This window comes from Gekko japonicus, unplaced genomic scaffold, assembly GCF_001447785.1.
Source record: "Gekko japonicus isolate JY-2015 unplaced genomic scaffold, Gekko_japonicus_V1.1 scaffold4669, whole genome shotgun sequence".
In the NCBI taxonomy this organism is placed as follows: Eukaryota; Metazoa; Chordata; class Lepidosauria; order Squamata; family Gekkonidae; genus Gekko; species Gekko japonicus.
The window spans coordinates 56,029-77,751 of NW_015164343.1; the positions used below are offsets into that span (position 1 = coordinate 56,029).

At 49.2% G+C, this 21,723-nt stretch overlaps 1 protein-coding gene across 1 annotated transcript in view; it reads left to right on the top strand.

The window, feature by feature from the left end:
• The window catches only part of LOC107108434 (ATP-binding cassette sub-family D member 1-like), a gene marked incomplete at its 5' end in the record, with an annotated part of 54,924 nt that extends 43,141 nt beyond the window's left edge, over positions 1-11,783 (top strand). Inside the window, 2 exon segments of the mRNA XM_015408864.1 lie at positions 9,505-9,609; positions 11,726-11,783. Of these exon segments, the coding sequence (XP_015264350.1) occupies positions 9,505-9,609; positions 11,726-11,783 (163 nt within the window).
• Positions 11,784-21,723: the final 9,940 nt, after the last annotated feature.

Here is a 21,723-nt window from a genome sequence, read left to right on the forward strand (position 1 = left end):
GGGAGGCTGGACTGGAGGGACCCTCCCTGGTCTGACCCAGCAGGGCTCTTCTGGTGCTCTTATCAGGGGAAGGCCTCGGCCTCTCTGCCCTGTTGCTGGCCCTCCAGAGGAACTGGCTGGCCCCTGTGTGAGACGGGAGGCTGGACTGGAGGGACCCTCCCTGGTCTGACCCAGCAGGGCTCTTCTGGTGCTCTTATCAGGGGAAGGCCTCGGCCTCTCTGCCCTGTTGCTGGCCCTCCAGAGGAACTGGCTGGCCCCTGTGTGAGACGGGAGGCTGGACTGGAGGGACCCTCCCTGGTCTGACCCAGCAGGGCTCTTCTGGTGCTCTTATCAGGGGAAGGCCTCGGCCTCTCTGCCCTGTTGCTGGCCCTCCAGAGGGACTGGCTGGCCCCTGTGTGAGACGGGAGGCTGGACTGGAGGGACCCTCCCTGGTCTGACCCAGCAGGGCTCTTCTGGTGTCCTTCTCAGGGGAAGGCCTCGACCTCTCTGCCCTGTTGCTGGCCCTCCAGAGGAACTGGCTGGCCCCTGTGTGAGACGGGAGGCTGGACTAGACGGACCCTCCCTGGTCTGACCCAGCAGGGCTCTTCTGGTGTCCATCTCAGGGGAAGGCCTCGGCCTCTCTGCCCTGTTGCTGCCCCTCCAGAGGGACTGGCTGGCCCCTGTGTGAGACGGGAGGCTGGACTGGAGGGACCCTCCCTGGTCTGACCCAGCCTCTCTGCTCTGTTGTTGGCCTGACAATGCCAAGACCACCGTCATACAGCCGGGAAAATATACGCGAACTAATGAACTCCAGCCGTGAAAGCCCTCAACAACAAACTTTGTTGGCCTTAAAGGTGACACCTGACTCAAAGTTTGATTTATGATTGCTTCAGGCCAACACAGATATCCACCTAAATGCTCCCACAATTTCAGTTCAGGGTATCTGAGAAGCCATGATCTACTGACGGTTTCCTATGGATTCTTCTGAGCAAGGCTCCCTCTAACCTGTGGAGTCCTGTGAGCAAAAATTCTACTTTGTGAGCTCCTGGTATGAAAGCTGCGAGTGAGCGATTTGGCTGCTGCATGAATTAGTTTTCTCCGGAGCCATCCTTCCTGAGCTGAGACAAAAATGTGTGAGCCGGAGGCTAGAAAACTGAGCTAGCTCAAATACTTTGGCCACTGAATGAGAAGGGAGCACTCACTGGAGAAGACCCTGATGCTGGGAAAGATTGAAGGTCAAAGAAGACGGGGACGGCAAAGGGCAAGGTGGTCAGACAGTGTTATCGAGGCAATGAACATGGAACTGAGCCAACTCCAAAGCACAACGGAAGACAGGAGGGCCTGGCGTGATGTGGTCCACGGGGTTGCAAAGAGTTGGACTCAACTTTGCGACTGAACAACAAGCTCACACTAACTCAGCTTAGAGGGAGCACTGCTTTGGAGATGTATTACGATATGTGACCTTGGGCCAGTCACACACATTCAGCCTAAGTTGGGAGGAAAAGAGAGAGGGGCGAGGAAGTATTTCCCGTCATACACAAATGAAACATTTACTCAAATCGTCGCATGAAGGAGTTCGTGGCATCTTCCCTCTCACAGAGTCCTCTTTCTTTGACTGAGATACGTGTGAAAAAAGTTATATTTTTAAAACCACGTGATTGATTGTCGAAGGCGTACGGCTGTGGGAAATATTTTTCTTCTATTATCGCTCACACACTAATGAATACAAGGAATGCTGCGTGATGAACAATTCGTTTCACAATATCTGCTTTATCCGAGCGTGTAGCAATCCCAATTCTTATCAATCACTGCTTATCAGCTCTTGAAGGAACCATTCCATGTTGACTCTCTAATAATAGAACCCAAGATTAGATTCTATTAGAGAGTCAACATGGAATGTTTCCTTCAGGAGTTGATAAGTAGTGATAAGAACTGGGATTGCTACACGCTCGGATAAAGCAGATATTGTGAAACGAATTGTTCGTTGCGCAGTATTTGTCGTATCCGTTGGCGTGTGAGCGATAATAGAAGAAAGATTTTCTACAGAAATGACGACAGTAAACATTTTTGCAAATTATCTTTATTGACTCTTCGTTATTTTTGTCAGGGATGTTGTTTTTCGAATTCCACTTCCTCCCGTGATCTCTCATCTTTGGCTTCCACCAGGAGGCTGGAAACCCTGTGATTTCACCACAATGTTTCTGGAGCTTGAGTTTTATAAGGGGGGAAAACCCAGATTCCTGCTTCCAAGGAACTTGTAGCTTACCTTTCATCTGGGGAGGGGGAGGAGGAGGACAAACGTAGCAATGGATGGGTGCAAGTCAGGCCCATAGCTACCTTGGGGCTTTTGGGGGTTCAGCTCCCTTTCTTAAAGGCACAGCCCCACAAGAATTTCTCTTGTAAATGCTTTTTTCCAACCATTTAAAAACATTTTCAAGGCATGTGCTCCTTTAGCAAAGTGAGGTGCTATAGTTGACTAATTCCCGCACTGAGCAAGGGGGTTCGAGTAGGTGACCTCTAGGATCCTTCTAACTCTGTGTCCAGAAATTGGTCTCCTTGAAGAGAGTTTTTCTGCTTGAGTGTTTGCTTTCTTGACTATAGAAGTCATCACCCCCACCTGCCGGCTTGTTATAAGAACTTTTACTTAGGCTGGCAGGAGTGATTAACTTGTAGCAGCTGAGAACTGTCATCTGACATGGCTGACAGCTTGCAGTTTAGAGATCTATCCTGGTCACAGCTTTCTATTGGCTAAACGGCTTTTCTTTCTGCACTGAGAACTTCCACCCCACCAGGGGGAAAAATTGCCCCACAAGCCACAAAATCCTGTCTCTGGGCCTGGTGTGTGGGGGATGAGCTTTCAGAGGTTGGTCTAAGCCAGGGGTGTCGACCTCATTTATTCTGAGGGCCACATCTGACATAAATGAGACCTTGTCGGGCCGGGCCATGTGTGTCATAAAACGTAATGCCAGTCAGCGGAGATATAAATGTTATAAAGGACACAAACGCAAAGATTTTTTTTTTAACTTAAAAACATGCTTAAAACGTCAGCAGTCTTGCAATATTTGGCTTATTTAACAGTGTCTGAGAACTGACTCCTCTTGCTCTGAATTACTGCATCAAAATGTCTCTGCTGTTGCAGTCTTGAGTATGCTGTTCAGGTGTGTATCTGTAAGCTGCAAACCTACGATGACGCCGCAGCAGCAGAACTGGGAGAAGAAGAAGCAGGAGACGGCCAGTTCCACTGCGGGCCTGAGAGAAGCCCTCCGGGGGCCTGATCCGGCCCCCAGGCCACATGTTTGACACCCCTGGTCTAAACCGTTCTTGGAAAAAAGTTCTGCGGAGCCATCTGGAGGCCGTGCCTAGCCGATCCTGGGAGAGGAAAGAGAGGAGGCTGAACCAGATGCGTTTCTGTGCCATACAGTCCCTTCTTGCAGGACAAATGACCTCTCACCCCATCGCCAGGGGCTAGGGAACCCGCCCTTCCCTCCTCTTTGGCAATGCTTCATCACGACCCTGTTAATGCCAATGCAGCATAAATTAAAGGCAATTACTTTTAAGGATGCAGGACGTTCATTTACACACGGTTAGAATAAATTAGGGGGTGCCACCCCATTAACAAAGGCGGTGCCAGTTTGGGTTTTAATTTAACTAGAGATCATTAAGTGAGCCAGGTTTTTCATAGAAGATGAGCGCTCTACGCTGTCAGGTCGGCACCAGTGGGAATTCCGCTGTCCGAAGCGGTTGCGCTTTTGAGTTCGGCCTCCCCTACGCGGAACCCATAGACACCTCGACCAGACGAACCATTTTTCCTGGGCTCTCTCTGTGGCAGCGGCTGGCAATTCAGAGTGTTGATGTTGGGGAACAGAGAAGGTGAGCTCGGTTTCCCCAAAGTCCTGCCTGAGCTGGAAGAAGAAACACAAAAGAGATGGCGGTTCTGGACCCCAGTGCCCAAACTACGACCCAAAACCCACTTATTTATCGCAAAGTGCCAACACAGCAATTTAACCCGAATACTGAGGTTTTACTTTAGAAAGAACAACTCCTACATTAACTTAAGATGATCCAAACAAAGTAAGGAAAGCAATCCCAAATGCTTTCATTTACTTAAAATTATTTGGCAGAGAATCCGACACTTTAATGATGGTCTGGGCCTGGCTGGGCCGATGGCACGCGTGCCCACAGAGAGGGCTCTGAGTGCCACCTCTGGCACCCGTGCCATAGGTTCGCCACCACTGCTATAGCTGGTAAATAGAGTTCCCCGTCTCCACGTGGTTCCAAAAGTAGAGAGAGCACAGGACGGGTCGTCAAACGGAGTCCACACTTGTGGGAAATGACGAAAATTACAATTTATATCAATTCAACTTATGTGATACGATTAATATCTCCATTCCCAGGTACCAAAAATTCAATAATCTTTTCCCATCCCTGATAAACTGCTGCTGCAGTCACGTCCATTCATTCAACAGGTGAACTCCATGCAGGGCTCCCTCTAAGCTGTGGAGTCTTGTGAGCAAAAATTCTATTTTGGGGAGCCGCTGGCATTAATGTGAGCGAGCGATTTGGCGGCTGCATCCATCAGTTTGCTCCGGAGCCACATCCTTCCCGAGCTCAGACAAAAAAAATGTGTGAGCCGGAGGCTAAAGAACTGCGAGCTGGCTCACACTAACTCAGCTTAGAGGGAATGCTGTCTCCATCTATTCCAACCATCCGATGTCCTCACCGTGATTTGACCTTGTTGAAAACTGGAAGCGACGAAAGTCCTTCGCTGGCTTTTCTTTCCGTTCTCTGCTTTCACACGGCTCACAGAGGCCAGCTATAATGCCTGTTTCACCAGCTTCTTCATGGGAAACCATGAAATACAAGCTTCAGAGATTCACCCAATTAAGTGTGGGTGGCCAGTCCTGGGTTTCCAAAACAGCAATAATTGCCGCGCTGTTGAATGAATGGATGGATGGATGGATGGATGGATGGATGGATGGATGGATGGATGGATGTGACTCTACCAGCAGTACCTTTCTGCTTCCAAGGAACTTGTACCTACCCTTTCATCTGGGGAGGAGGAGGAGGTATTAATTGTATTACATACATTTAATTGTTTATATAAATTATAATTTCCATCATTTTTCACGGTGTGTATATTTAGTTTGACAGCCTCTGGGAGATCTGGAGATCTCTTGGGAATACAACTGATGTCCAGGTGGCAGAGATCAGTCCACCTGGAGGCATAGGCGTAATCTTCGTAGGGGCGGCGGGGCTTCAGCCCCCGCTGAAATTTTCAGGAAGGTGCTCAGCCTCCCCCGGGAGCCACCCTTGCTCCTAGCAAAGCAATAAGATGGACTCTATGGCATTAGAGAGAGAGCCAGTTTGGTGTCATGGTGAAGTGTGTGGACTCTAATCTGGGAGAACTGGGTTTGATTCCCCACTCCTCTACTTGCAGCTGCTGGATGGCCTTGGGCAAGCCATAGTTCTGGTCAGAGCTGTTCTCTCAAGGACAGCTCTGGAAAGAGCTCTCTCTGCCCCACCTACCTCACAGGGTGTCTGTTGTGGGGAGGAGACGGGAAAGGGGATTGTAAGTGACTCTGAGACTCCTTTGGGTGGTGAAGGGTGGGGTATAAATCCAGTCTCCTCCTCTTCTTCTTCTTCTTCAAGATGGACTCTATGGCATTAGAGAGAGAGCCAGTTTGGTGTAGTGGTTAAGTGCGCGGACCCTAATCTGGGAGAACCGGGTTTGATTCCCCGCTCCTCAACTTGCACCTGGCTGGATGACCTTGGGCAAGCCACAGTTCTGGTCAGAGCTGTTCTCTCAAGGGCAGCTCTGGAAAGAGCTCTCTCAGCCCCACCTGCCTCACAGGGTGTCTGTTGTGGGCAGGAGACGGGAAAGGAGATTGTAAGTGACTCTGAGACTCCTTTGGGTGGTGAAGGGTGGGGTATAAATCCAATCTCCTCCTCCTCTTCCTCCTCCTCCTTCCTCTTCCTCTGTCCCTCTCCTCACCCTCCCCTCCTAAGGCTCCACCCCCAAAATCTCCAGGTATTCCTCAACCCAGAGCTGGCAATTCTACCAGTAAACAAGATCTGAGCCTCAGCACTCCGGCTTTTGTTCTTCCTATGATCCGTAGGACTTTAAACTGTAATCCCACTAATTGATTCAGCATTTATATGGAGATATGCACACACCCCTGGGTATTATGTATACACACACACACACATATATATATGTACAAAATTATAATGTACATATATATTCCTTTCAGAAGGTAGCCATGTTGGCCCGCAGTAGAGGACCTAGATTTGAGTTCAGGGGCATCTCAGACCGGATTATGTAAGGATGCCAGCCTTCAGGTGGGACCTGGAGATCCCCTGGAATTCCAGCTCATCTCCAGTCTACATAGATCAGTTCCCCTGGAGAAAATGGCTGCTTTGGAGGGTGGACTCTGTGGCCTTGTAGCCCACTGAATTCCCTGTCCTCCCCAGGCTCCATCCCCAAATCTCCAGGAATTTTCCAACCTGGATCTAGCAACCCTACCCCCCATCCCGCTGGTAGCTACGGAGCACCTGACAACCCTAGATTTTTGGCATATGAGCTTTCAAGAGTCAAAGCTCCCTTCATCAGATACAAACAGGAATGGCAATCCCTGTGCCTTTACCTCCCAGTCTGAAGGTGGAGGGGGGGTTGCAAAGAAGGGAGTCGGGAAGCAGAGGTGCAATGCAAAAATGGAATCAGCTTGATTAGAACAGAGGGGAATGTTAGGGGGCAAAAAATTAGCATCTGTAGTGAAATAAGAATCCTATGTCCCTATTCAGCCCTGGGGAGGGTCCTTTCCTCTGAAGTTGTGAATGAATTCAAGTTCAGCAATATCACATTGTAATCTCCCCTTGAAGCGTCTCGGAGGACTGCCACTCTGTATAGCCTGTGTAACTCCAGCTTTGTTACATTCCGGTGCTTAGTTGCCTTGAGTTTGGTAGGAGGGTGGCGTTCGACCACTCCCCAAAAAACTTTTCTCTCTCTCATGCTTGTCAGCAGCCCATGTCTTCAAAGCCTGAGTTGTTTCTTCTCACCACTGGACGCCAGGTGCAAGAGGGCCTGGCTCATCTTAGTGTTTGGAGTAGCTTAATTAATGATTTCTTGACTCATAGCCGGCACTTAGAGTATAAGATGCCTAGGTTTAGTTATGTAGTCTCGAATTCTGGCAAGCTTTGCTGTACCTGTATCAACCTGAGGCCCAGTGAATAGGAGCGTGGTCTGTTATTTCTGAAAGCTTGATAGTTTCTTATTAAAACCTCCTTCTAAGCAAACCTGGATCCTGCGTATTCTTTCCTTGGGATCACTGCAGACCCAGAACTTCTGACCACAGCTCCATTACACGCTCATAGGTCAGCGATGGAATGTCCCGGAAGATTCAAAAATTCTCCCACTGGTTTTTGAGAGTTGTGATTCTGGATGACAGATTTACACTCGTTTATCAGAGGTTAAGACTCTGAGCTGCAGACCGGAAGGTCTGTGGTTCGGCAGTTCGAGACCCGAGTGCCGCGTGACGGAGTGAGCTCCCGTCTCTGGCCCCAGCTCCTGCCAACCTAGCAGTTTGAAAGCAAGAAATTGCAAGTAGATAAATGGGTACCGCTTCGGTGGGGAAGGTAACAGCGTTTTGTGCACCTCGGCGTTTAGTCATGCTGGCCAGATGACCACGGAAGCGTCTTCGGACAGCGCTGGCTCTTCTGCTTGGAAACGGAGATGAGCACTGCCCCCTATAATCAGATTCGACTGGCCCTCGAGCAAGGGAAACCTTTACCTTTACCTATTTTTTGGTGTAAGGACGAACCTGTGTGTTCTTCTGAGCTGAGTATTCCTCTGAGCTGAGTCAGTGTGAGCCAGCTCAGTTTTTTAGCCTCCGGCTCACACATTTCTTTCTTAGCTCAGGAAGGAGGGCTCCAGAGCAAAGTAATTTATGCAGTCGCCAAATCGCTGGCTCACAACTGTAATGCCAGTCACTCACAAACTAGAATTTTTGCTCACGAGACTCCACAGCTTAGAGGGAGCATTGATGCATATCCGTGCATGCTTGCGCCATGTGCATCCTTTTTTACTTGCTTTCATTTCTCACGTCTAGGTTTCTGGTAAGAGGAGGGCCAATCTCCAGCCCTGACCTGGAAAGCCAAGGCTAGCCCCATCGTGTCAGAGCTCGGAAGCTAAGCAGGGCCAGTCCAGGCGAGTATTTGGATGGGAGACCTCCAAGGAAGTCCAGGGTCACGGAGGCAGGCAAGGGCAAACCACCTTAGAACTTATCTCTTGCCTCGTCTCCATAAACTGGCTGCAAGTCGATGGCATTTTCCACCAATACCAAGCAGGGTCGGCCCTGGTTAGTCCTTGGAGGGGAGACCACCAAAGAAGTCATGGGTTGCTATGCAGAGGCAGGCAAGGGCAACCCACCTCTGAACGTCTCTTGCCCTGAAAACCCTACGGGGTCACCAGAGATCAGCTGCGACTTGACGGCACTTTCCACCCCCACAAATCTCTAGTCCCCTGAAAGTCCAGAAGTCTTTCAGTGGGTACCTGAGAAAATGGCATCTCCTCTCGGCGAGGGGGCTGTGCCCCAGCAAGAAAAAAGCAAGACGGATGGAAGGGAAAGTGATCAAAAGCAGTGTTCCCTCTAAGCCGTGGAGCCTTGTGAGCAAAAACTCTACTTTGTGAGCTACAGGCATTAAAATTGTGAGTGAGTGATTTGGCTACTGCATAAATGAGTTGGCTCTGGAGCCATCCTTCCTGAGCTAAGGAGAGAAGAGATTGGATTTATACCCCGCCCTTCACTACCCAAAGGCGTCTCAGAGCGGCTGACAAACTCCTTTTCCCTTCCCCTCCCCACAACAGACACCCTGTGAGGCGGGTGGGGCTGAGAGAGCTCTGACAGAAACGGCTCTCTTTCAAGGACAGCTCTTATCAGAACTATGGCTTGCCCAAAGTCATCCAGCAGGTGCAAGGGGAGGAGTGGGGAATCAAACCCGGTTCTCCCAGATTAGAGTCCGCGCTCTTAACCACTACACCAAACTGGCTCTCACACAAAAATGTGTGAGCCGGAGGCTAAAAAAACCGTGAGCAGGCTCACACTGACTCAGCTTAGAGGGAACCCTGGTCAAAAGGTGTGGGAAGAAACTGAAAGTACATCTCCCAGATTCCCAGCTCATCTCCAGTCTACAGCGATCAGTTCCCCTGGAGAAAATGGCTGCTTTGGAGGGTGGCCTCTGTGGCATTGTACCTTGCGGAGGCCCCTCCCCTTCCCAAACACCGCCCTCCCCAGGCTCCACCCCCCAAATCTCCAGGTATTTCCCAACCTAGAGTTGGCAACCCTACGCCCCAGGTGGGGTCGTCAGCTCTGAACCCGGAACTGACCCTCGTGAGAGCGTCTGAAACGCCGCACTGGCAACCAACGTCTGCAGGCCGTGCGGCAAGCCACCATGGCGCCAAGTCATTCTGGTCTCCTCCCCATCTCCTCGCCTGCCACTGCGTCTGTTGTGCTGGCATCTGTCCCGCAGGCGGCAGAGCGTGCCAGGATCGCAAGCAGTTGGCCTCCTCTCCCGCTTGCAGGCGACGGAGTCCGTGCCGGACGGGACGGCAAAGAATCCCGGGGCTGCAGCCAAGTCGGGTTGCGCACTTTGCAGATTGCCTCTCGGTTGCAAACATTGGAAAGCAGAGGGCAGAAAGAGGCTTTGGTTGAGGCAGCGAGGCGATCGATCCATCTTTATTTGCGACGGCACCCAAACAGCAAATCAGTAACGTCATACATAACCGATATCAACAATTTGTTAAGATATGAATATTAAAAGCATGGTCTAAAGTAAAGGTAAAGGTTCCCTTGCTCGAAAGCCAGTCGAGTCCGACTCTAGGGTTGCGGTGCTCATCTCCGTTTCCAAGCCGAAAAGCCAGCGCTGTCCGAAGACGTTTCCATGGTCATGTGGCCAGCATGACTAAACACCAAGGCGCACGGAACGCTGTGACCTTCCCACTGAAGTGGTACCTATTTATCTACTTGCAATTTCTTACTTTCGAACTGCTAGGTTGGTAGGTCTAAAAGTAAGAGGTCAGCTAAGCTTTGCGGATACAATAACAAGCTGCACAGAACTTAGCTACAAGTTTGATAATGTTCTGATTATCATCTGATAATAAGTAATTGACATAGAGTCCATCAGGCCAGTTTGGTGTCGTGGTTAAGTGCCCGGACTCTAATCTGGGAGAACCGGGTTTGATTTTTTAATTTTTTTAATTTTTTGTATTTATACCCCGCCTTCCCCGCGAACGGGCTCAGGGCAGCTTACAAGAGGGCAATATATGCCCATACATAAAAACAGGATAAAAACAGTAAAACCAACGAATATTACAAATAAAGTGCTCAAATTTAAAGAAAAGGTGGTCATTCATTAGAGGTTGGTGGTTTTTCATGGAGGTAGGTAGTGTCCAGTAGATGTTAAACTGTCCGATTCCCCACTCCTCCACTCGCAGCTGCAGGTGTGACTTTGGGTCAGTCACAAGTCCTTTCAGAGTTGTTCTCTCAAGGGCAGTCCTCGAAAGAGCTCTCTCAGCCCCAGCTACCTCACAGGGCGTCTGTTGTGGGGACGGGAAGAGAAAGGGATTGTAAGCCGCTCTGAGACTCCTTTGGGTAGTGAAGGGCGGGGTATAAATCCAATCTCCTCTTCTTCTTCTTTTACCTCACAGGGTGCCTGTTGTGGGGAGGGGAAGGGAAAGGAGTTTGTAAGCCGCTCTGAGACTCCTTTGGGTAGTGAAGGGCAGGGTATAAATCCAATCTCTTCTTCTTCTACCTCACAGGGTGCCTGTTGTGAGGAGGGGAAGGGAAAGGAGTTTGTAAGCCGCTCTGAGACTCCTTTGGGTAGTGAAGGGCGGGGTATAAATCCAATCTCCTCTTCTTCTTTTACCTCACAGGGTGCCTGTTGTGGGGAGGGGAAGGGAAAGGAGTTTGTAAGCCGCTCTGAGACTCCTCTGGGTAGTGAAGGGCAGGGTATAAATCCAATATCTTCTTCTTCTTCTTTTACCTCACAGGGTGCCTGTTGTGAGGAGGGGAAGGGAAAGGAGTTTGTGAGCCGCTCTGAGACTCCTTTGGGTAGTGAAGGGCAGGGTATAAATCCAATCTCTTCTTCTTCTTCTTCTACCTCACAGGGTGCCTGTTGTGAGGAGGGGAAGGGAAAGGAGTTTGTAAGCCGCTCTGAGACTCCTTTGGGTAGTGAAGGGCGGGGTATAAATCCAATCTCCTCTTCTTCTTTTACCTCACAGGGTGCCTGTTGTGGGGAGTGGAAGGGAAAGGAGTTTGTAAGCCGCTCTGAGACTCCTTTGGGTAGTGAAGGGTAGGGTATAAATCCAATATCTTCTTCTTCTTCTTCTACCTCACAGGGTGCCTGTTGTGAGGAGGGGAAGGGAAAGGAGTTTGTGAGCCGCTCTGAGACTCCTTTGGGTAGTGAAGGGCAGGGTATAAATCCAATCTCCTCTTCTTCTTCTTTTACCTCACAGGGTGCCTGTTGTGTAGAGGGGAAGGGAGAGGAGTTTGTAAGCCGCTCTGAGACTCCGAGTGAAGGGCAGGTTATAAATCCAATCTCCTCCTCCCTTTACCAAAGGTAAGATATATTTGGCTCGAACTGGCTTGTACCATGGGCGCCTGAGAAGCATACGGTCAAGAGTTTTGACTTCTCCCAAATCACACTGACAAAGCCTCTGGTCGTAAGGTATCTTCCTGTATTTCCTCTCTAGGACGGCCGAGGAGAGGGCCGAGCGTATAGCTAAGGGGACAGCTTTTATCATCTCGTGATCATCGGAGACGGAAAGGTAAGTAGGAGGGAGAAGTCAGTGCCTGATTCGCTCAGACGCTAGATAAGCTGGGCATCGGGCTAAGTCAAACGAGGCAATCATCCTTCATTATAAGAAGTGAAGAGCTTCCGTATCTGCCGAGACTGTGCTCTTCCCTGGAAGGAGGAGATCTTGCTCCCAAAGAATTATGTACAAAGGGAATAGAGTGAACCTGATTCAGGGCCAGCGTCAACAGCACACACGTTTGGGCGGCTATTGAGGCCTAATGGCCTCAGGAGGGCCCTATGCTGGTGATACAGTTAATGCTCCCTCTAAGCTGTGGAGCAAAAATTCTACTCTGTGAGCTCCTGGCATTCCAGTTGTGAGCCGGCGATTTGGCTCCTGCATCAGTTAGTTTGCTCTGGAGCCGTCCTTCCTGAGCTCAGATAAAAACCTGTGAGCCGGGGGCTAAAAAACTGTGAGCTAGCTCACACTGACTCACCTGAGAGGGAACACTGTAGGTAGGTAACTCTGGGACTCAATGGACCAGGAATATATACTTCAAAGTCCAGAAGGGATATTCCGGAAACTGGTCCTAGCACACCCCATGCATAAAGGCGCACAGAAGTTCTGTTGCACTTGAATGGGCCTTGCCAGGTACGGCCTGTGCTGCCCAGCCCAGGCGCCAGCAGAAATCTTCCCTTGTTTTCCCTTTCTCTCTCTGTGGTGACTAGGGTTGCCAGCTCCAGCTGGGGAAATACCTGGAGAAGTTGGGGGTGGAGTCTGAGGAGGGCGGGGTTTGGGGAGGGGGAGGGAGGAAGAAGAGGAGTAGGAGGAGATTGGATTTATCCCCTGCCCTTCACTACCCAAAGGAGTCTCAGAGCGGCTGACAATCTCCTTCCCCTCCCCCTCCCCACAACAGACACCCAGGGAGGCAGGTGGGGCTGAGAGAGCTCTGACAGAAACGGCTCTTTTTCAAGAACAGCTCTTTTTTTTTAATTAGTTTATTTATGGATTTTCCGTATATATAACAAAAACAAATCAAACAAAACATCCACTTTTTTACATAGTATTTGTTGGAGTATAAGTTATACATTTTTTCCCATCCAATTATTAACTTTTTTCCACCTTTTCATAAACACATTGTCATCTCTCCCTGCTAACATCAGATTTAATCTGTCCATTCCCGCTAATTCAAAGATTTTTTCAATTGTCTCTTCCCTTTTAGGTATTATATCCGTTTTCCACTTGCTACTAGGATCATAGCTCCACCAAATATGGTAAAATGTTCCTATATTGTTTTTACATCTCCAGCATATTCCCGAAATATCTTTACAACACTTAGATAATTTATCTGGCGTCCAATGCCATCTATAGAACATTTTAACTGTATTTTCTTTGTATGACGTCACTATTAATATTTTAAAGAGAACAGCTCTGAGAGAACTTGTGTCCGACCTAAGGTCACACCTGCAGTCGCTTGTGAAGGAGTGGGGAATCAAACCCGGTGCTCCCAGATTAGAGTCCGCGCTCCTAACCACTATGCCACACTGGCTGTCTCAAGACTTCAGTGGGGTGTAATGCCACAGAGTCCACCCTCCAAAGCAGGGGAACTGATCTCTGTCTCCTGGAGATCAGTTGTAATAGCAGATCCCCAGCCGCCACCTGGAGGCTACACTACACAGGGATTGTTACTGTGATAAGTGTGCTAAACTAAATAATACAGTACTCCAAAAATCAGAAAACAGATGCTGTTTAAATAAATTAAAGTGATATGCTTTTTTTACAAGGTTGAAATACAAAAATACAGTCAGTTTCAAGTAAACAGAAGTGGTTCTTAACAAATCAAATTATGTTGGTTTTGTTGTAAATGTTTATTTGTAGATAGACTCTTGTTCGGAAGAAGGAATGTCGAAGCGACACAGGACGTTCCAGAGCACGACGTTGACATCATTTGCTTCGTTCAAAACCACTTCTGTTTATTTGAAACTGACTGTATTTTTGTATTTCAACCTTGTAAAAAAAGCATATCACTTTATTAAAACAGCATCTATTATCTGATTTTTGCAGTACTGTCTTGTTTAGTTTAGCGCACTTATCGCAGTAACAATCCCTGTGTACTGTAATATCCATATACTGTGTAGCATACTTTGTTTGCTTAACCACCCGGAGGCTGGCAACACGAGTGGACTCTCCTGGGAGGGCTGTGCCAACCCACCTCCTTCACTGGGATGCATGCCACCATCACAAGTGGAGGAGGTGGCGCCTTCTCTTCCTCCCGTCCTCCTTAGGCAGATAGTCAGAAGGCTGCCAGGAATGGCTCCTATCAGGGGTCATTTCCTGCAGGAGCACACAGGAGCGGAGCTCCGGCAGTAAAGAGCCCAGGGGGCGGGCACGTGCAACAAGCCCCGCTCCCTGCTCCCAGCAGCCCTCAGTCAGAGCAAGAAGCAGTCAGGTAAGCTGCAGAGCCCCCCCAGTCCAAAACAGTCCAGTGGCACCTTTAAGACCAAGTTTTATTCAGGTACAAGCTCTCCCTCCTCTGTGAGAGCAGATCTGCATGTTCCCCCCCCAATAGCTAGCAATCCAAAAAAGTCCAGTGGAGCCTGAGCGGTGGGTGTTGCCTTCTGACACACTTCCGGTGATGTCAGGGGGTGTGTCATATGCAAATAAATGATGCTAATGAGTTATGCTAATGAGCTCCTGCACCTCTTTTTCTACAAAATGACCCCTGGCTCCTATAGTGTCTGACCGCTGTCTACTTACCTAGGGGAGGGTGGCTCAATGGGAAAGCATCTGCTTTGCACACAGAAGGTCCCAGGTTCAATTCCCGGCGCCTCCCGTTAAAAGGATCACGTAGGAAGTGATGAGAAGAAGAAGAGAAGGAAGAGGAAGAAGTTGGATTTATACCCCGCCCTTCACTACCCAGAGGAGTCTCAGAGCGGCTTACAAACTCCTTTCCCTTCCCCTCCCCACAACAGACACCCCATGAGGCAGGTGGGGCTGAGAGAGCTCTTTTCAGGACTGCTCATGAGGGAAGAACTCCAAGAGAACTTGTGACTGACCCAAGGTCACACCAGCAGCTGCATGTGGAGGAGTGGGGAATCAAACCTGGTCCTCCCAGATTAGAGTCTGTGCTCCTAACCACTACACCTAACTGACCTCCGCCTGAGACCTTGGAGAACACCAGTCGAAATAGGCAACACTGACCTTGAGAGACCAAGGGACTGACTCAGGAGACGGTCGCTCCAAGTGTTTCCGGGTGTGGCGTACTGGCTATAGGAGTGTTGGGCTTGGAAGCCATAGAAGCTTGTTGGGTGACCGTGGGCCAGTCACATGCTCCCAGCGTAACCTTCCTCACAGGGTTGTCGTGAGGATAAAACGGAAGTGCAGAGAATGATGTAAGCTGCTTGGGGTCCCATTGGGGAGAAAGGCGGGGTAGACATTGAGTCCATAAATTCCAGGAGGAGGGGTTGGCGGGTCTCAGGGGGAGAGGTGACCAAGAAGCAAGGGTGCCTCCTAGTGGTGGGAGCTGCAACTGCTTGTCTACTCAAAACCTGGCCCTAACACCATGGGGGGGGGGAGATTGTATTTATACCCCGCCCTTCACTACCCGAGGGAGTCTCAGAGCAGCTTACAAACTCCTTTCCCTTCCCCTCCCCACAACAGACACCCTGTGAGGTGGGTGGGGCTGAGAGAGCTCTCTCAAGAACAGCTCTGAGGAAAACTTGTGACTGATTCAAGGTCACCCAGCAGCCACATGTGGAGGAGTGGGAAATCAAACCCGGTTCTCCCAGATTAGAGTCCGCGCTCCGAACCACTACACCAAACTGGAAGAAGGAGAAGAAGAGGAGGAGTTGGTTTTATACCCCGTCCTTCGATACCAGAAAGAGTCTTGAAGCAGTTTACAATCTCCTTTCCCTTCCTCTCCCCACAACAGACACTGCGTGAGGTGGGTGGGGGGGGCTGAGAGAGCTCCTTCGAGGACTGCTCTTGAGAGAACAGCTCTGAGAGAACTGTGACTGGCCCAAGGTCACCCAGTTTGGGAGCAAAACACAGAGGAGTGGGGAATCAAACCTGGTTCTCCAGATTAGAGTCTGCCACTCTTAACCATGACACTACACTACACTACAGCTCACATTGTCCTACTCACCCCTGTTTTATCCTCACAACAGCCCAACAAGGTAGGCCCAGCCGGGAATGTGCAATAGGCCCATGGTTATCCGGCATGCTTCCATGGCAGAGTAGGAAATCGAAACTGGGCCACACAGATCCTAGTACCGCACATTAACCTAAACAGCTCCAACAGTCCAGTCTTAAGTAGAGTAACACCTTTCTAAGACCGTTAACTTTAGTGGACGAAGAAGGGTATAGTTCTATTTAGGGTTTTACCACTTGAGGCTAAGAATGTCTTCCTTCCTTTTCCTCCCCATTTGTAAAGAATTATAATTCTATTTTTAAAAATGGGAAGCGTAGAGTTCTGGGAACCTACTCAGACAAACCTGAACAAATGTACTGAAATGTTAGGTCAGAATGAACCCTGCTTTTGAATCAAGATGAATGGGCTTTTTTTTGGTACATAGTTTTGTAAAAGCTGATGTTCCTGGGTCTCTGAACTCTCAAGTCGGCGTGTCACTTTTGTGTCCTTTTTAAAACACTGAAAGGGGAAAAAAACCTATTTTTCCATAGCCTCTCTTTACACTTTTCTCATTCCCAGGCTGCTGAAAAGCTCCTGCTGATGATTATATTTCTTTGCTTCCCCCAATCGCCTGAGGAAGCCTGAAGTCTCTTGCCGGAAATTTGAAGGCCTCTGGGTCACATCTAGGGAGATACTGGACACATTTATTTAGAGTCACACACACACACCCCACCCTGCAAAGCAGCTTCCAACGTGGTTCTCCCGTTCACCATTTTATCCTCACAACCACCCCCCCACCCCCCGTTAGGCTGAAATAGAGTGACTGGCCCAAGGCCACTAAATCAGCTTCCATGGAGGAATGGGGATTCGAAACAGGTTCACCCTGATTGTAGCCTGACTCTCTAACCACTAAACAAACCCTTCAGTCCATTTCTAGTCACTAGTCCGCATGGTCAAAGCAATGGTATTCCCAGTAGTCATGTATGGCTGCGCGAGTTGGACTATAAGGAAGGCCGAGCGCCGAAGAATAGATTCGTTTGAACTATGGTGCTGGAGAAGACTCTTGAGAGTCCCTTGGACTGCAAGAAGATCAGATCAGTCCATCCTAAAAGAAATCAACCCTGACTGTTCCCTGGAAGGCCAGATAATGAAACTGAAGCTCAAAGACTTTGGCCACCCAATGAGAAGGGAGCACTCACTGGAGAAGACCCTGATGCTGGGAAAGATTGAAGGTCAAAGAAGGCGGGGACGGCAAAGGATGAGATGGTTAGACAGTGTCATCGATGCAAGGAACATGAAATTGAGCACACTTCAGAGGACGGCGGAAGACCAGAAGGCCTGGCGGGAGCTGGTCCATGGGGTCGCGAAGAGTCGGACTCGACTGTGCGACTGAACAACAAAAAATGGACAAGAATACCCATCTGGTCCCAAACACTTGACATGCACCAGGAGAGGAGCCAGCAGCCACCAAGGTGCCCGTGGGTGGGCAGCATGTTGGGAACCCCTGACTTAGGGTGTTGTGAGGACAATAGTTGGGGGGGGGGGACAGGGTTAGGGAAAGGCTGTATGCGGTTATGACAATTTCGCCTTTCCTCACAGGATTTCTCCTTTATCTTGCTCTTCGCTGAGCAACCCCTTTCTTCCTTTTTCTTCTATGTTTGTCTCTCTGGCTGTCCCACCCAATCGCTTGGATGTATTTAATGCTGACTCACCCAGCCTAGGTAGCTGAGGGGAGAGACGAAAATCCTTCTCATTTCCTATTTTGAAAATGGCAGGTGAGAGGCGGAGGGTAGTTTGAAAATAACAAACTGTTTTAACTTTGAGGGGAAATGGTCAGGTGGGAATCAGGTGGAGGACTGATTAGGTGAACAGACAACGGGCATGAAGAAACTTTGTACGCAAATAAATGCCAGGTAATTTGTCACAAACAAGTAACTGTTTCTGTTATTCAGACAGATTCAGGCGGGTAGCCACGTTGGTCTGAAAAACAACAACAACAGAACAAAGTTTGAGTCCAGCAGCACCTTTAAGACCAACAGAGTTTATTTCTGGCTTTAAGCGGTCATGTGCACGAACACTTCTTCAGATACATTGAAACAGACTTCCTCAAGCCTTATATATATATGCTAATTTGCTGCTATTCACAGGTCTTACCAATTGCTTTAACTCAGTCTTAGCTATACTTATCACTCAGTTACTTATGCATCTTGACTCTAATTAGCTCTTCCTGGCAACTAACCACCCTCCCAGTGGGTATATCCCACTGTCTCAAGAAGAAGAAGAGATTGGATTTATACCCCGCCCTTCACTTGGAGTCTCAGAGCGGCTTACAAACTCCTCTCCCTTCCCCTCCCCACAACAGACACCCTGTGAGGTGGGTGGGGCTGAGAGAACTCTGACACAAACTGTTCTTTTTCAAGGACAGCTGTGCCAGAGCTTGTGACTGACCCAAGGTCACATCAGCAGGTGCAAGTGGAGGAGTGGGGACTCAAACCTGGTTCTCCCACTACACCAAACTGGCTCCGAACTGTGTCAGTTCGAGCCCCGCGCTGGTGCGAGCAGCCAGCCTGTCGTCCCCAGCTCATCGTCCACCCAGCGATTCGAAAGCCTCGGCGAGTAGATAAAATGGGAACCACTCCTTAGAGAGGGTGGGCACACCAACTCCCTTCTGGGAATGTGTTAGCTGTCTTTTGGAGACGTCCTGGTCTGGACCCGGAAGGCAGAAGAATCTACTCAGCTAAGAAAAATCCCTGCAGTGGGATGCTCCGGCCAGACGGTGGCAGTGTGGCGATGCAGCTGTTGGAACATGACTGAGTCAAGCCAGAAACGTTTCCACCGGGCAGTACGGCGTGTGCAACTTAAATGAATTATATGTTGTCTTCCCTATCCCCTATGAAAAACATTGTTAGTCCCCTGTCTAAAGAGTAACTGTAAATCACTTTGAGCCCACTTGTGGGGAAAGCGATTAATAAATCGAAAGCATTATTATGTAAGGCTTGAGGAAGTCTGTTTCAAGGTATCTGAAGACGTGTTTGTGCACATGAACGCTTATAGCCAGAAATAAACTCTGTTGGTCTTAAAGGTTCCGTTTGACTCAAACTTTGTTCTGTTATTCAGACAGGACTTTAAAACGTATGGGGAGAGATTCCTTGGCAGCCTCTGCTTAAATACACAAGCATTCTTTGTCTCACAGACACTTAAGCTGGTGAAGGCAGGAACATTCACACAAGTTCCAGTTTCCTTCCTTATCTACAGGTCAGGGGTCACCCCCTTATTTTTGGAACTATTTTCCTCAGAAATATTAGGGATCAGCTAAGCTTCCCACTTCCCTAACTCAGGCTCCTTCTTGATCCTCTCCTCCAGAGAGGACAGGGATCACACACACCCTTTCTAGGAGCTATTTCCCTCAGGCTTGAATGGGGATCCTTCTTGATCCTCTCACTCCCTTTGCCTTCATTCCCAGTCAGCGGTCAACTCTCAACTGACACTCCTAACTGACTCTCTCAACTGAAGAATCACATTTGAATCCCCCGTCACTCAAGGTTCTCAGACCAGGTTATAGCATTAGCCGTTTACTGTCCATCAGAGCTCAAGATGGGTAGCCATGTTAATCTGTGACTGTAGCAGCAGAAAAGAGCAAGAGTCCAGGAGCACCTGAAAGACTAACAAGAGTTGTGGCAGGGTAGGAGCTTTCGTGAGTCACTGCTCACCTCTTCACAAAAGCTCAAGATGGGTAGCCGCGTTAGTCTGTCTGTAGCAGTGGAAAAGAGCAAGAGTTCATTAGCACCTGAAAACCTAACAAGATTTATGGCAGGGTACCAGCTTTTCTGAGTCACCGCTCGCTTCCTCAGATACAGCTAGCATGTGAGTCCACCTGTCCATATATCTTGGAGAGTGGAGTGATTTCAGATGCCAAATGACAATAGCAGGTGAATGACACTGGGTGTCTAGGTCTCAATTTCAAAGTGAGATTAGAAAGAGGGACTGCTGAATTGCAGCTGATAATGAAGTTCAAGACCATGCAAACGCCTGGACTGAATCAAGACTCAGGTTTCCTGTCTCATTACCAATGCTGATTTCTCCATGCCATCTACCCCCTCTGCATATCATGCCTAATCCAGTCACACCTGAGATTGTCCTTCCCAGCAATTGCCACCCATTTGCCTGTTATCGTCATTCAGCATCTGAAATCACTCCACTCCCCAAGATTGAAGGCCAGATGTATCTGAAGAAGCGAGCAGGTGTATCTGAAGAAGTCAGCAGTGACTCACGGAAACTCTTACCCTGCCACACATTTTGTTAGTCTTGACGGTGCTACTGAACTCTTGCTCTTTTCTACTGTCAGTCGCAGTGGTTAACAACACTGGCACTGACCCCAATTGTCAAAGAACTCAGGCGCTGGGCGTTTCCTTCATTCAGCTGCTGAGCACAGCAATATCTTCATGTGATGTTGAGTGTCAGACTTAGTGATCCTGCTGGGAGAGGCAAATATTTTCTGTCATGTTTATTTAAGGATCCGCTGAGCTCCTCAGTTCCTGTTTAGGTTAGAGCCTTCCTCTCAGACCGCACGTGATGCCAGACAGCATCTCAATCAGATCCTCAAAACGAGGTTTTAGCTGCAAAAAGAGGGCAGAGAAATAGTTGCAGAGAAAGCAGGGAATTCTGACCAAATATAGCAGGTGTCCCCAAATGTTTTAAGGCCAGGACCTTGTGGCTTGTGGGGCAATTTTTTTTCTGGTGACCAGGACAGATCTCTAAATTGCAAGCTGCCAGCCACTTGAGACGACAGTTCTCAGCTGCTGCAAGTTAATCGCTTCTGCCAGCCTAAGCAACGATTCTGAGAACAAGCCGGCAGGTAGGGATGAGGACTTCTATAATCAAGAAAGTTAACGCTTAGGCAGAAAATCTCTCTTAAAGGAGGCCAGTTTCTGGACACAGGGATCCTAGAGGTCACCTACTCCAACCCCCTCGCTCAGTGCGGGAATTAGTCCACTACAGCACCCCACTCTGCTTAAAGGAGCGCACACCTTTTAAAAATGTTTTAAAGTGACTGGAAAAAAGCATTTACAGGAGAAATCCTTGTGGGGCTGTGCCTTTAAGAAAGGGGGCAGAGCCCCACCAAGCCCCACTGTAGCTATGGGCCAGCTGCGAGTACCTTCGAATTTTGACAAAGGACGGTGGGTGCCACTACAAAATGGCTGCCGGAGGAGGTGGAGCCGGCGCCATGCACACAGCGGAAGCCGAAGTGCAGACGAGAAGAAAGGTGATTTTTCAAATCTGCTAGAAAGAGCAGAGGGAGAAAGGGAAAGCAACACCCTGGGGGCAGCTGCAGTTGAAGCAATGTGGTTTTATTCTGCACAGCCAAACAGATCTCCAGGGGCCAATTAGAAGCCCTGCTATGCAAACAAACAAACAAACAACAACCCACAGGGCCTCACCCACTTTCTAAAAACACTTGGTGGGCACCAAGAAAGGTCTCCTGTTGGCACCACATTGGGGACCCCTGCATTACAGAAACACAGAGCTAGAATGGACCTCAAGGGTCATCTAGCCCAACCCCCTGCACAATGCAGGGAGTTCAAAACCACTTTCCCCACCACCACCAGTTTGGTGTAGTGGTGAATCTGGGAGAACCAGATTTGATCCCCCCCACTCCTCCTCCACATGCAGCCAACTGGGTGACCTTGGGTCAGTCACAAGTTCTCTCAGAGCTGTTCTCTCACGGGCAGTTCTCGAGAGAGCTCGCTCGGCCCCGCCTACCTCGCAGGGTGTTTGTTGCGGGGAGGGGGAGGGGAAGGAGACTGTAAGCCGCTCTGAGACTCCGAGC